General features: G+C 45.6%; 1 protein-coding gene across 4 annotated transcripts in view; it reads left to right on the top strand.

Moving 5' to 3' along the window:
* plcd1a (phospholipase C, delta 1a) overlaps positions 1–13,221 on the top strand; it is a 173,268-nt gene that overhangs the window by 121,237 nt on the left and 38,810 nt on the right. For all 4 annotated transcript variants that reach the window (XM_055649035.1, XM_055649028.1, XM_055649044.1 and 1 more), the window contains 2 exons: positions 3,457–3,586; positions 4,848–5,076. In XM_055649035.1, the coding sequence (XP_055505010.1) occupies positions 3,457–3,586; positions 4,848–5,076 (359 nt within the window). The remainder of the gene's footprint in view (positions 1–3,456; positions 3,587–4,847; positions 5,077–13,221) is intronic.

Raw genomic sequence — 13,221 nt, 5'->3', positions numbered from 1 at the left:
AGAATGCAGGGTGACTTGGACAGGTTGGGGGAGTGGGCAGATGCATGGCAGATGCAGTTTAATGTGGATAAATGTGAGGTTATCCACTTTGGTAGCAAAAACAGGAAGGCAGATTACTATCTAAATGGCGTCAAGTTGGGAAAAGGGGAAGTACAACGGGATCTGGGGGTCCTTGTTCATCAGTCTATGAAAGTAAGCATGCAAGTACAGCAGGCAATGAAGAAAGCCAATGGCACGTTGGCCTTTATAACAAGAGGAATCGAATATAGGAGCAAAGAGGTCCTTCTGCAGTTGTACAGGGCCCCAGTGAGACCACACCTGGAGTATTGTGTGCAGTTTTGGTCCCCTAATTTGAGGAAGGACATTCTTGCTATTGAGGGAGTGCAGCGTAGGTTTACAAGGTTAATTCCCGGGATGGCGGGACTGTCATATGCTGAGAGAATGGAGCAGCTGGGCTTGTATACTCTGGAGTTTAGAAGGATGAGAGGGCATCTCATTGAAACATATAAGATTATTAAGGGTTTGGACACGCTAGAGGCAGGAAACGTGTTCCTGATGTTGGGGGAGTCCAGAACTAGGGGCCACAGTTTAAGAATAAGGGGTAAGCCATTTAGAACGGAGACAAGGAAACACTTTTTCTCACAGAGAGTGGTGAGTCTGTGGAATTCTCTGCCTCAGAGGGCGGTGGAGGCAGGCTGTGGGGCAGCGGTAGAGTTGCTGCCTCACAGCGCCAGAGACCCGGGTTTCATCTTGACCACAGGTGCTGCCTGTACGGAATCTGTACGTTCTCCCCGTGACCTGCGTGGGTTTTCTCCGGGAGCTCCGGTTTCCTCCCGCATTCCAAAGACGTGCGGGTTTGCAGGCTAAGTGGCCTGTGTAAATTGTAAATTGTCCTTAATGTGTGTAGGATAGAACTAGTGTTGGTCGGCATGGACTCGGTGGGCCGAAGGGCCTGATTCCACACTGAATCACTAAAGTCTAAAGTCTTGAGCAAAAAAAACAAATTGCGGGAAATACCCAGTGGGTCAGGCAGCATCTGCGGAAGGAAATGGTAGTTGGTAAATGGGAAATCAGACTTTAATGTTACAGTATGTCTTACATTAAATGCTGTGCCCGTTATTCCTTCTCTTTTCACTGTGGATGGCTTGATTATAACCCTATCGGCTTTTCTCTGACTGGACTGCGCCCTACAAAAAAAAAGTTAGCACGTGACATTATTAAACGAAAATAAACGATATTGGCAGGTGTTGTTTCTGACTGCAGAAGGGTCAAATTGCCCCTACTGTGTAGGATATAAAACTGGGATAACATGGACCTGGGGGGGTGTGAACAGGTGATTATTGGACAGCGTGGACGCAGTGGGTCAAAGGGCCGCTTTCCGTGCTGTATCTCGTAACTAAACTAATCTAAAAGATGTTCTCATCAATCATAGAAACATAGAAATTAGGTGCAGGAGTAGGCCATTCGGCCCTTCGAGCCTGCACCACCATTCAATGTGATCATGGCTGATCATCCAACTCAGTATCCCATCCCTGCCTTTTCTCCATACCCCCTGATCCCTTTAGCCACAAGGGCCACATCTAACTCCCTCTTAAATATAGCCAATGAACTGGCCTCAACTACCTTCTGTGGCAGAGAGTTCTAGAGATTCACATCTCTCTGTGTGAAAAATATTTTTCTCATCTCGGTCCAAAGGATTTCCCTCTTAGAGTAGGAGTAAAGAGCAGGAGTAAACGGGTCCTTTTCACAATGGCAGGCAGTAACTAGTGGGGTACCGCAAAGCTCAGTACTGGGACCCCAGCTATTTACAATATATATTAATGATCTGGATGAGGGAATTGAAGGCAATATCTCCAAGTTTGCGGGTGACACTAAGCTGGGGGGCAGTGTTAGGTGTGAGGAGGATGCTAGGAGACTGCAAGGTGACTTGGATAGGCTGGGTGAGTGGGCAAATGTTTGGCAGATGCAGTATAATGTGGATAAATGTGAGGTTATCCATTTTGGTGGCAAAAACGGGAAAGCAGATTATTATCTAAATGGTGGCCGATTGGGAAAGGGGGAGATGCAGCGAGACCTGGGTGTCATGGTACACCAGTCATTGAAGGTAGGCATGCAGGTGCAGCAGGCAGTAAAAAAAGCAAATGGTATGTTGGCTTTCATAGCAAGAGGATTTGAGTATAGGAGCAGGGAGGTTCTACTGCAGTTGTACAGGGTCTTGGTGAGACCACACCTGGAGTATTGCGTGCAGTTTTGGTCTCCAAATATGAGGAAGGACATTATTGCCATAGAGGGAGTGCAGAGAAGGTTCACCAGACTGATTCCTGGGATGTCAGGACTGTCTTATGAAGAAAGACTGGATAGACTTGGTTTATACTCCCTAGAATTTAGGAGATTGAGAGGGGATCTTATAGAAACTTACAAAATTCTTAAGGGGTTGGACAGGCTAGATGCAGGAAGATTGTTCCCGATGTTGGGGAAGTCCAGGACAAGGGGTCACAGCTTAAGGATAAGGGGGAAATCCTTTAAAACCGAGATGAGGAGAACTTTTTTTCACACAGAGAGTGGTGAATCTCTGGAACTCTCTGCCACAGAGGGTAGTTGAGGCCAGTTCATTGGCTATATTTAAGAGGGAGTTAGATGTGGCCCTTGTGGCCAAGGGGATCAGAGGGTATGGAGAGAAGGCAGGTACGGGATACTACTGAGTTGGATGATCAGCCATGATCATATTGAATGGCGGTGCAGGCTCGAAGGGCCGAATGGCCTACTCCTGCACCTAATTTCTATGTTTCTATGTTTATCCTTAAACTGACTCCTTGTTCTGGACTTCCCCAACATCGGGAACAATCTTCCTGCATCTAGCCTGTCCAAACCCTTAAGAATTTTGTAAGTTTCTATGATCCCCTCTCAATCTTCTAAATTGATGGGGGATCTTATAGAAACTTCCAAAATTCTTAAGGGGTTGGACAGGCTAGATGCTGCCTGGCCCGCTGAATTCCTCCAGCACTCTGTGAAACATATAAGATTGTTAAGGGTTTGGACACGCTAGAGGCAGGAAACATGTTCCCGATGTTGGGGGAGTCCAGAACCAGGGGCCACAGTTTATGAATAAGAGTAAGCCATTTAGAACGGAGATGAGGAAACACTTTTTCTCACAGAGAGTGGTGAGTCTGTGGAATTCTCTGCCTCAGAGGGCGGTGGAGGCAGGTTCTCTGGATGCTTTCAAGAGAGAGCTAGATAGGGCTCTTAAAAATAGCAGAGTCAGGGGATATGGGGGAGAAGGCAGGAACGGGGTACTGATTGGGGATGATCAGCCATGATCACATTGAATGGCGGTGCTGGCTCGAAGGGCCGAATGGCCTACTCCTGCACCCGTTGTCTATTGTCTATTGTCTGTGTTTTGACTGGAGATGCCCTCTTCTGCATTCCGTTGAGTTGCTTCCTTCAATCAAGCCGCAGATGGTTCCAGATTCACCTGCAGAAGGCCGACATGGACAAGGACAACAAAATGACCCTGAATGAAGTGAAGCGTTTCATGCAAATGATGAACATTCACGTGGACGATATGTACGCAAAGGAACTATTCACGGTACTGTACCCCCATCTCTCCGTCTGCTTTCCCTCCCCTGGTGATCAAAGGTTCCTGGGCTCTGATGGTTCGAGACATAGAGTGATACAGCGTGGAAACGCACCCCCACAGCAGCACAGACCCGGGTTCAATCCTGACCTTGTGTGCTGTCTGTATAGAGTTTGCACCTTCTCCCTGTGACTGCGTGGGTTTTCTCTGGGTGCTCTGGTTTCCTCCCACTCCCAAAGACGTGCAGGCTTGTAGGTTAATTATCCTCTAAGATTATCCCCCAGTGTGTAGGATAGAACTAGCGTACGGGTCATAAGTGACAGGAGCAGAATTGGACCATTCGGCCCATCAAGTCTACTCCGCCATTCAATCATGTCTGATCTATCTCTCTCTCCTAATCCCATAACCTCTGATACCTGTACTAATCAAGAATCTATCAATCTCTGCCTTAAAAATATCCACTGACTTGACCTCCACAGCCTTCTGTGGCAAAGAATTCCACAGATTCACCACCCTCTGACTAAAGAAATTCCTCCTCATCTCCTTCCTAAAAGAACGTGCTTTAATTATGAGGCTGTGACCTCTAGTCCTAGACTCTCCCACTAGTGGAAACATCCTCCCCACATCCACTCTATCCAGGCCTTTCACTGTTCTGTACGTTTCAATGAGGTACCCCCTCATCCTTCTAAACTCCAGCGAGTAGAGGCCCAGTGCCGACAAACGCTCATCATAGGTTAACCCACTCATTCCTGGGATCCTATACTAGTAAACCTCCTTCAGGACCCCCTCCAGAGCCAGCACATCCTTCCTCAGATATGGGGCCCAAAATTGCTCACGATATTCCAAATGTGGCCTGACCAGCGCCTTATAGAGTCTCAGCATCACATCCCTGTTTTTGTACACAAGCCCTCTTGAAATAAATGCTAGCATTGAGTTTGCTTTCATTACTATCGATTGCTGATCAGCGCAAACTCTGTGAGCTGAAGGGCCTGTTTCCACGCTGTATCTCTAAACTAAACTAGTTCTATTGAGATGCAACCTGACTCGCTGAGTTATTCCAGCCCTCTGTATCTGCTAATGAGATTAATTTAACCCGTCATCGTAGCTAGCAGAAATGATAAGTGATAGGAGCAGAATTAGGCCATTCGGCCCATCAAGTCTCCTCCGCCATTCAATCACGGCTGATCTATCTTCCCCTCTCAACCCCATTCTCCCCATGTCGCCTTGTCTCCCCATAACCACTGACACCCGTGCTAATGCATCCGACCTGCAGAAGAGCGACAAGTCGAAAGACGGGAGCCTCAGCGGCAAGGAGATCGAGGAGTTCTACAAGCTGGTGACGGAGCGGGAGGAGATCACCACCATCTTTAACTCCTACAGCAACAAGGACCACCTGATGAGCATGGAGAAGCTGACGGAGTTCCTACGTAAGGAGCAGAGGGAGAACGCCACCCAGGAGTACGCGGCGAAGCTCATCAAGAGCTACGAGATAAACGTGGAAGGTAAGGCCCGGCCGCCATTTTGAAGTGTTGTGAACTCCGGTTGGGATTGTCATTGTTATTATGGTCACGTGTTCTCGGGTGCTATCTGGAACCGTCAAGCCAAGAGTGTTTTATTGTCATGTGTCCCAAAACGGAACAATGAAGTTCTGACTTGTTTACGTTAGAATGGATAGATGACGATTCGGGCCGGGACCTTTCTTTAGATGTGTCTTTTGGAAAGTTGACTACCTTTATGGAGAGCCATCTCCTCATTGGATTAAACTTTAGACTTTAAAGAGATACAGCAGGGAAACAGGCTGTATTCGGCCCAACAAATCAGCCATCGCCCCACATACTGGCTCTATCCTACACACACTGGGGGCAATTTACAATTTTACCCAAGCCAATTAATCTGCAAACCCGCACGGCTTTGGAGTGTGGGAGGAAACCGGAGCACCCTGAGAAAACCCACGCGGTTACGGGGTGAACATACAAACTCCGCACAGACAGCACTCGTAGTCGGGATCAAACGCGGGTCTTTGACGCTGTGAGGCAGCAACTCTACCGCTGCGCCACTGTGCAGCCCCTAACTTGCAGCAACACAGCAAATATGCAAACATACTGCACTGTAACATGTATATGTTCGTGTGTGTGTGTGTGTGTGTGTGTGGGTGTGTGTGTGTGTGTGTGTGTGTGTGTGTGTGTGTGTGTGTGTACGTGTGTGTGTGTGTGTGTGTGTGTGTGTGTGTGTGTGTGTGTGTGTGTGTGTGTGTGTGTGTGTGTGTGTGTGTGTGTGTGTGTGTGTGTGTGTGTGTGTGTGTATCTGTGTGTGTGCGTATGTGTGTGTGTGTGTGTGTGTGTGTGTGTGTGTGTGTGTGTGTGTGTGTGTGTGTGTGTGTGTGTGTGTGTGTGTGTGTGTGTGTGTGTGTGTGTGTGTGTGTGTGTGTGTGTGTGTGTGTGTGTGTGTGTGTGTGTGTGTGTGTGTGTGTGTGTGTGTGTGTGTGTGCGTATCTGTGTGTGTGTGTGTGTGTGTGTGTGTGTGTGTGTGTGTGTGTGTGTGTGTGTGTGTGTGTGTGTGTGTGTGTGTGTGTGTGTGTGTCTGTGTGTGTGTGTGTGTGTGTGTGTGTGTTTGTGTGTGCGTATGTGTGTGTGTGTGTGTGTGTGCGTGTGTGTGTGTGTGTGTGTGTGTGCGTGTGTGTGTGTGTGTGTGTGTGTATATCCGTGTGTATATCTATGTGTGTGTGTGCGTGTGCGTGTGTGCGTGTCTAGAAAATAAAATATTTTGGAAATTTAAAAAAAAATGATATACATAAATTATAGATAATTTATACATAAAGAATACCTTTCATCGAATTTGATGTTAATTTACTCAAAGTTTGCCGGGCACAAAAGCATCTGTGTAGACAGGAGCGTACTTTCAAGGAGACATGGCGTTATCTGGGACCTGATCACTAGCGATTCCCTTGGCTACAGTGCACACACTTTACAACAACACAGCAACAAGCAATGAATGTTTAACACAATTTAAAAATTTCTATAGTTAACAAGAAGCAACAGTTACGAGAAAAGAACAAAAAAGTGCAAACAGATTTTTACTAACCACTGATTCCAAGCAAACAATAGACAATAGGTGCAGGAGGAGGCCATTCGGCCCCTCGAGCCAGCACCGCCATTCACTGTGATCATGGCTGATCATTCCTAATCAGTACCCCGTTCCTGCCTTCTCCCCATATCCCCTGACTCCGCTATTTTTAAGAGCTGCATCTAACTCTCTCTTGAAAGCATCGAGAGAATCGGCCTCCACTGCCTTCTGAGGCAGAGAATTCCACAGATTCACAACTCACTGCGTGAAAAAGTGTTTCCTCATCTCCGTTCTAAATGGCCTACCCACTATTCTATGGCCGCTGGTTCTGGACTCCCCCAACATTGGAAACATGTTTCCTGCCTCTAGCGTGTCCAATCCCTTAATAATCTTATATGTTTCAAAGAGATATCCTCTCATCCTTCTAAACTCCAGAGTGTACAAGCCCAGTCGCTCCATTCTTTCAACATATGACAGTCCCGCCATCCCGGGAATTAACCTTGTAAACCTACGCTGCACTCCCTCAATAGTAAGAATGTCCTTCCTCAAATTTGGAGACCAAAACTGCACACAATACTCCAGGTGTAGTCTTACCAGGGCTCTGTACAACTGCAGAAGGACCTCTTTGCTCCTGTACTCAACTTCTCTTGTTATAAAGGCCAACATGCCATTAGGTTTCTTCACTGCCTGCTGTACCTGCATATTTACTTTCAAAACTAAAGTGAACACAGTGTTACACAGAACACAACGTACCCATAATGTGACCACTAGGATACTGGATTGGATTTGGATTGGATTGGATTCAATTTATTGTCATTGCACTTTTCAGTGCAACAAAATGGTTTAGCCTGCAGTCATAACATAGAATAAATAACAAACACTCAACACAGTTTAAAGTCCCAAAGCCATTGTCTCTTCCCTCCTTGCTCTCCCTCTGCGCTGAGGCGATCCAGGCCTCCGATGTTGTGACCCCGCCGGGTAATGTTAAGCAAGTCCCGTGGCTGAATCCGAGCTCCGCGAACGGGCCGGTTCAAACTCCGCGTCCTGGGGCGGTTGAAGCTGCCGCCCTCCAGTCCAGCGGACGAAGCTGCTGTTGAGGGAGCTCCGGAAAAACAGGTCACCAACCTGTGACCTGTGAGCTCCCGACGATGATGTCATCCACTGGCCCGCGGCCCAGCCTCCGAGGCTCCAAAGTCGGGTCGGAAGTTGGGTCGCAACGCCACCACAGTCCCAAAGTCGGCCAGCCTCGCGTTGGTAAATCCTGGCTCTGCCTCCGCAGCCTCGAGGTCGGTCCCAGTTGGAGGCCGCCAGCTCCGCGATAGGCCTCGGCGCAGACGGACATGGAGACGGGGGATACGGCAGGAAAGGTCGCATCCACCCGAAGGAAGAGTCAAAAAACATGTTACACCCCCACACACACACAACTAAATAAACCAAAATAAACTGTAAAAACGGGACAAGAGAAAACAAAACAGAAAAAGACAAACGGACAGACGGACTGCAGACAGAAGGAAGGAAGATACTGTCTCTTATACTGACTTCTAAGCTCCAATACAATATGTCAGCACGGAAACCACCAAGAGGCCCGTAGTTCAGGTCAGGGTCATTACAACCACATTGTTTGAATTTAAAAATAATCGTGATAAGTGCAAAATAAATGGATTGCATGTATGTTGGACACCGCTCATATTGAGGAAATGCGATTCCTCCTAATGGATAAATCAGACCAATTCATAACGAGTTGGTCTCCATTCGTCGTTTTTTTGGAATCATATGGTGCAACACAATTGTAAAAAATAACTGTTTCAGGACTGGACGAGGGTTGGTCAAGATTATAAATAATGATCTCCTTTTCTTTTCACTATTTTCTCTCAACTTTCTTCATTTACTTGTTTTCTTTCTTCACACACTATATATTTCACATCTTTCTATCCTTTACTATCTAACTTCTTTTTCTTATTCTCATCTTTTTTCAATGTAACAAAAAAAAAAAAAAAAGAAGTTGTACATAAAATGTATTATGAAAATATACATTAGGCGCTTTGGTGCCATATGACTGTACTTACTTCTAATAAAATAAAATATTTTAAAAAATAAAAAAATAAAAAAAAAGTGCACAATAAAAACGGTATAGCATTGACGACGGAGAGACTACAGAATGAGACAGAAAGACGCTACGACTCTTTGGAGACCTGTCACAACCACAGGCTGTATGGTTGTGCGAGGTCTCCTATGGTCATGACAGGTCACATATGGTCGTGAGGTGAGAGGTCTCCAAAGAGTCGTAGCATCTTTCTGGTCGCTCATCCATGCGTTCATCTCCTCCCGACTGGACTATTGCAACTCACTTCTCCTTGGCATCAGCTCCACCTACATCAACCGACTCCAACTGGTCCAGAACGCAGCCGCCTGACTCATCACCCACACCAAATCCTGGCATCACATCACTCCAGTCCTCAAACAACTTCACTGGCTTCCCATCTCCCACCGGATCACCTACAAAATCCTGATCCTCACCCTCCACCATCTGGCCCCCCAAATGACAATTAAATTGACTCTTGACTCTTGACTCTTGACTCTTGACCTCCTCTCCCCCTACCAACCCTCACGGTCCCTCAGATCCACATTAGCCGGTCTCCTCTCCATCCACAAATCCAACCTCCGCAGTTTTGGGGACAGAGACTTCTCCAGGGCAGCTCCCAGGCTCTGGAACTCCCTCCCCCAACTGATCCGCAATTCCGTGTCCCTCACCATCTTCCAGTCCCGCCTCAAGACCCATCTCTTCACCTCTGCCTATCCTTAGCCCCACGTCCCCCTCCCTTTTCATCTGTGCTTTAATTGCCTCATACTGTGTTTTGTATTGAATTCTGTCTTTACTTTGTGTACTAGTCATGTCTCTACTATTTATTTCATTCCCCTTACATGTTTTTCCTCTAACTGCTAAATTTTTGTAAGGTGTCCTTGAGACTCTTGAAAGGCGCCCATAAATAAAATGTATTATTATTATTATTACTGAATTTTCAACGTTGAAAATTTCGGCGACCTATGACGGGTGCCGGCAGTCACCTGTAAAAGGTCATGTAAGTGGGACAGGCCACTTACTCACTTTCTGAAGCAAATACTTGGGGCATCAGAAAACCATCCGATCATGTGATAAATTATAAAAAATAATTCAAATTTGGCTTATATATAGTTATTTAATTGCGAAATTAATGTAATCTATATGGTATAAATGAGCCTAAGGATTTGATGAAATCCTGCTTGAAAAATGTCACCAAAAAAGACAAGAAAACACAGGGATATCTGATATTTTTCTTTGTAAAAACAGATTGATTTATTTTTGCTTCATCTCATTATTTTGGCTATTCACCATGATCGACACTACTTAAAATACAGGATAGGAATCGATGGGAATATTACATAGAAACAGGAAGATTACCTGGAGGTTTGGAGATCCTCAGTACCACTACTGAGTGCAGTATTTACAGAAACACCCATATATATAATAATTGGGACAAAGAGCCATCATTTATTTATTTGCCTCTGTACTCCATGGTGGAAAGGGTCAAGAACTTCAAATTCCGGGGCGTGCATATTTCCGAAGATCTATCCTGGACCTTGCACACTGATGCAATCATAAAGAAAGCACATCAGCGACACTACTTCCTGAGAAGATTACGGAGAGTCGGTATGTCAAGGCGGACTCTCTCGAACTTCTACAGGTGCACAATAGAGAGCATGCTGACCTGGTTCGGCAACTTGAACGTCCAGGAGCGGAAAAGACTACAAAAAGTAGTAAACACTGCCCAGTCCATCATCGGCTCTGACCTCCCCACCATCGAGGGGATTTATCGCAGTCGCTGCCTCAAAAAGGCTGCCAGCATCATCAAGGACCCACACCATCCTGGCCACTCACTGCCTTCAGGTAGAAGGTACAGGAGCCTGAAATCTGCAACATCCAGGTCCAGGAATAGCTGCTTCCCCACAGCCATCAGGCTATTAAACACAACTTCAAACAAACTCTCAACTGTAACAGCCTATTGCACTTTATCTGTTTATTTATGTGTGCATATATATTCTACAGTACATGGACACACTGATCTGTTCTGTATTTATGCCTACAATATTGTGTTGTGCTGCAGCAAGCAAGAATTTCACTGTCCCATCTGGGACACATGACAATAAACTCTCTTGACTTGACCTGACTTGAGATTTATAACAGAAAAAATCACATGTGGTTAAAGTGCACATTGTCAGATTTTAGTAAAGTCCATTTTTATACATTTTGGTTTCACCGTGTAGAAATTTTGGGACACGGCAATGTCATGTAAATGAAAGTAGTCACGTTTACTATTTTGTTGCATATCCTTTGCATGAAATGACTGGTTGATGTCTGCGATTCATGGAACCAAAATGTGTAAAAATGGCCTTTATTAAAATCTGACAATGTGCACTTTAACCACATGTGATTTTTTCTATTACAAATCTCAAATTGTGGAGTACAGAGGCAAATAAATAAATGATGGGTCTTTGTCCCAAACATTATGGAGGGCACTGTCTGTGTCTATATCTGTGTGTATATGTGTGTACACACAGTTATACATGTATTACAGATTGTAATAATATGTATTGCATATATGATACAAGCAAGTAAACCATTGTTGTGGGTGAGACACCTTGTGTTTTGCATGTGTTTACGTGCTTGAAAAGCAGCGCCTGATTCAGAAACATGTAAATTAAACGTATACACGACCACGCTGTCAGCTGTAAACTGGAGCACGTTATTCCTTAAATACCAGCAAGTAATGCAAGCTTTGGTATTCGAGGAACTAGCCGTCATTTTAAAAACTCATAACTCAAACATGTGTAAGGCACAAGGTGTCCCTCCACCCTCTGCCGATCATAGTCATAGTCAAAACAGGCCCTTCAGCCCAACTTGCCCACACCGACCAACTTGTCCCAACTACACTAACAGTCCCACCTGCCCGCGTTTGGTCCATATCCCTCCAAACCAGTCCTACCATGTACCTGTCTAACTGTTTCTTAAGCATTTGGATAGTTCCAGCCTCAACTACCTCCTCTGGCAGCTTGCTCCATACAACCACCACCCTTTGTGTGAAAAAGTTACCCCTCAGATTCCTATTAAATCTTTTCCACTTCACCTTAAACCTATGTCCTCTGGTCCACGATTCCCCTACTCTGGGAAAGGGACTCTGTGCATCTACCCGATCTATTCCTCTCATGATTTTTTACACCTCTATAAGATCACCCCTCATCCTCCTGGGCACCACAGAATAGAGACCCAGCCTACTCAACCTCTCCCTGTAGCTCACACCCTCTAGTCCTGCGACATCCTCGTCTGAAGAAGGGTTTCGGCCCGAAACGTTGCCTATTTCCTTCGCTCCATAGATGCTGCTGCACCCGCTGAGTTTCTCCAGCTTTTCTGTGTAACCTTCGATTCTCCAGCATCTGCAGTTCCCTCTTTAACTCCTCGTAAATCTTCTCTCTGAACCCTTTCCAGCTTGGCAACATCTTTCCGATAAGATGGTGCCCAGAACTGAACACAATACTCTAAAAGCTGCTTAAGCGCTGCTACCAGTTCTGCCTACATGATCATGTTCAAGCCTGTTCCAGGTACTTATGTTGGGATGTAATGTTAAAATTGTACAAGGCATTGGTGAGGCCAATTCTGGAGTACGGTGTACAATTTTGGTCGCCTAATTATAGGAAGGATGTCAACAAAATAGAGAGAGTACAGAGGAGATTTACTAGAATGTTGCCTGGGTTTCAGCAACTAAGTTACAGAGAAAGGTTGAACAAGTTAGGGCTTTATTCTTTGGAGCGCAGAAGGTTAAGGGGGGACTTGATAGAGGTTTTTAAAATGATGAGAGGGATAGACAGAGATGACGTGGAAAAGCTTTTCCCACTGAGAGTAGGGAAGATTCAAACAAGGGGACATGACATGAGAATTAAGGGACTGAAGTTTAGGGGTAACATGAGGGGGAACTTCTTTACTCAGAGAGTGGTAGCTGTGTGGAATGAGCTTCCAGTGAAGGTGGTGGAGGCAGGTTCGTTTTTATCATTTAAAAATAAATTGGATAGTTATATGGATGGGAAGGGAATGGAGGGTTATGGTCTGAGCGCAGGTATATGGGACTAGGGGAGAATATGTGTTCGGCACGGACTAGAAGGGTCGAGATGGCCTGTTTCCGTGCTGTAATTGTTATATGGTTATATGGTTTATCACACTCTGTGTGTAAAACACAAGCCCCGCACATCTGCTTTAAACTTTCCCCCTTTCAAGTTTCGTTAAGTTTAGAGATACAGCATGGAAACAAACGCTTCGGTCCACCGAGTCCACGCCGACCATTGACCACCTGAACACTAGTTCTATGTTATCCCACTTTTCCATCCACTCCGTACACACTAACGGGCAATTTACAGAGGCCAATTAATCTACATAAACCATATACTTCCCTGTTCCCAATTCCTCTTGCCATGGAGGCTAACATAGAGCTGGTTGCTTTCCTAATTGCAGTACATTTACAGAGTTTAGACACACAATGCTGCAGTAACTCAGCGGG

The sequence above is a fragment of the Leucoraja erinacea genome, chromosome 2 (assembly GCF_028641065.1).
Source record: "Leucoraja erinacea ecotype New England chromosome 2, Leri_hhj_1, whole genome shotgun sequence".
NCBI classification, from domain to species: domain Eukaryota; kingdom Metazoa; phylum Chordata; class Chondrichthyes; order Rajiformes; family Rajidae; genus Leucoraja; species Leucoraja erinaceus.
Note: the sequence above shows the minus strand (reverse complement) of the source record. Positions and strands in the feature narration are given on the sequence as shown.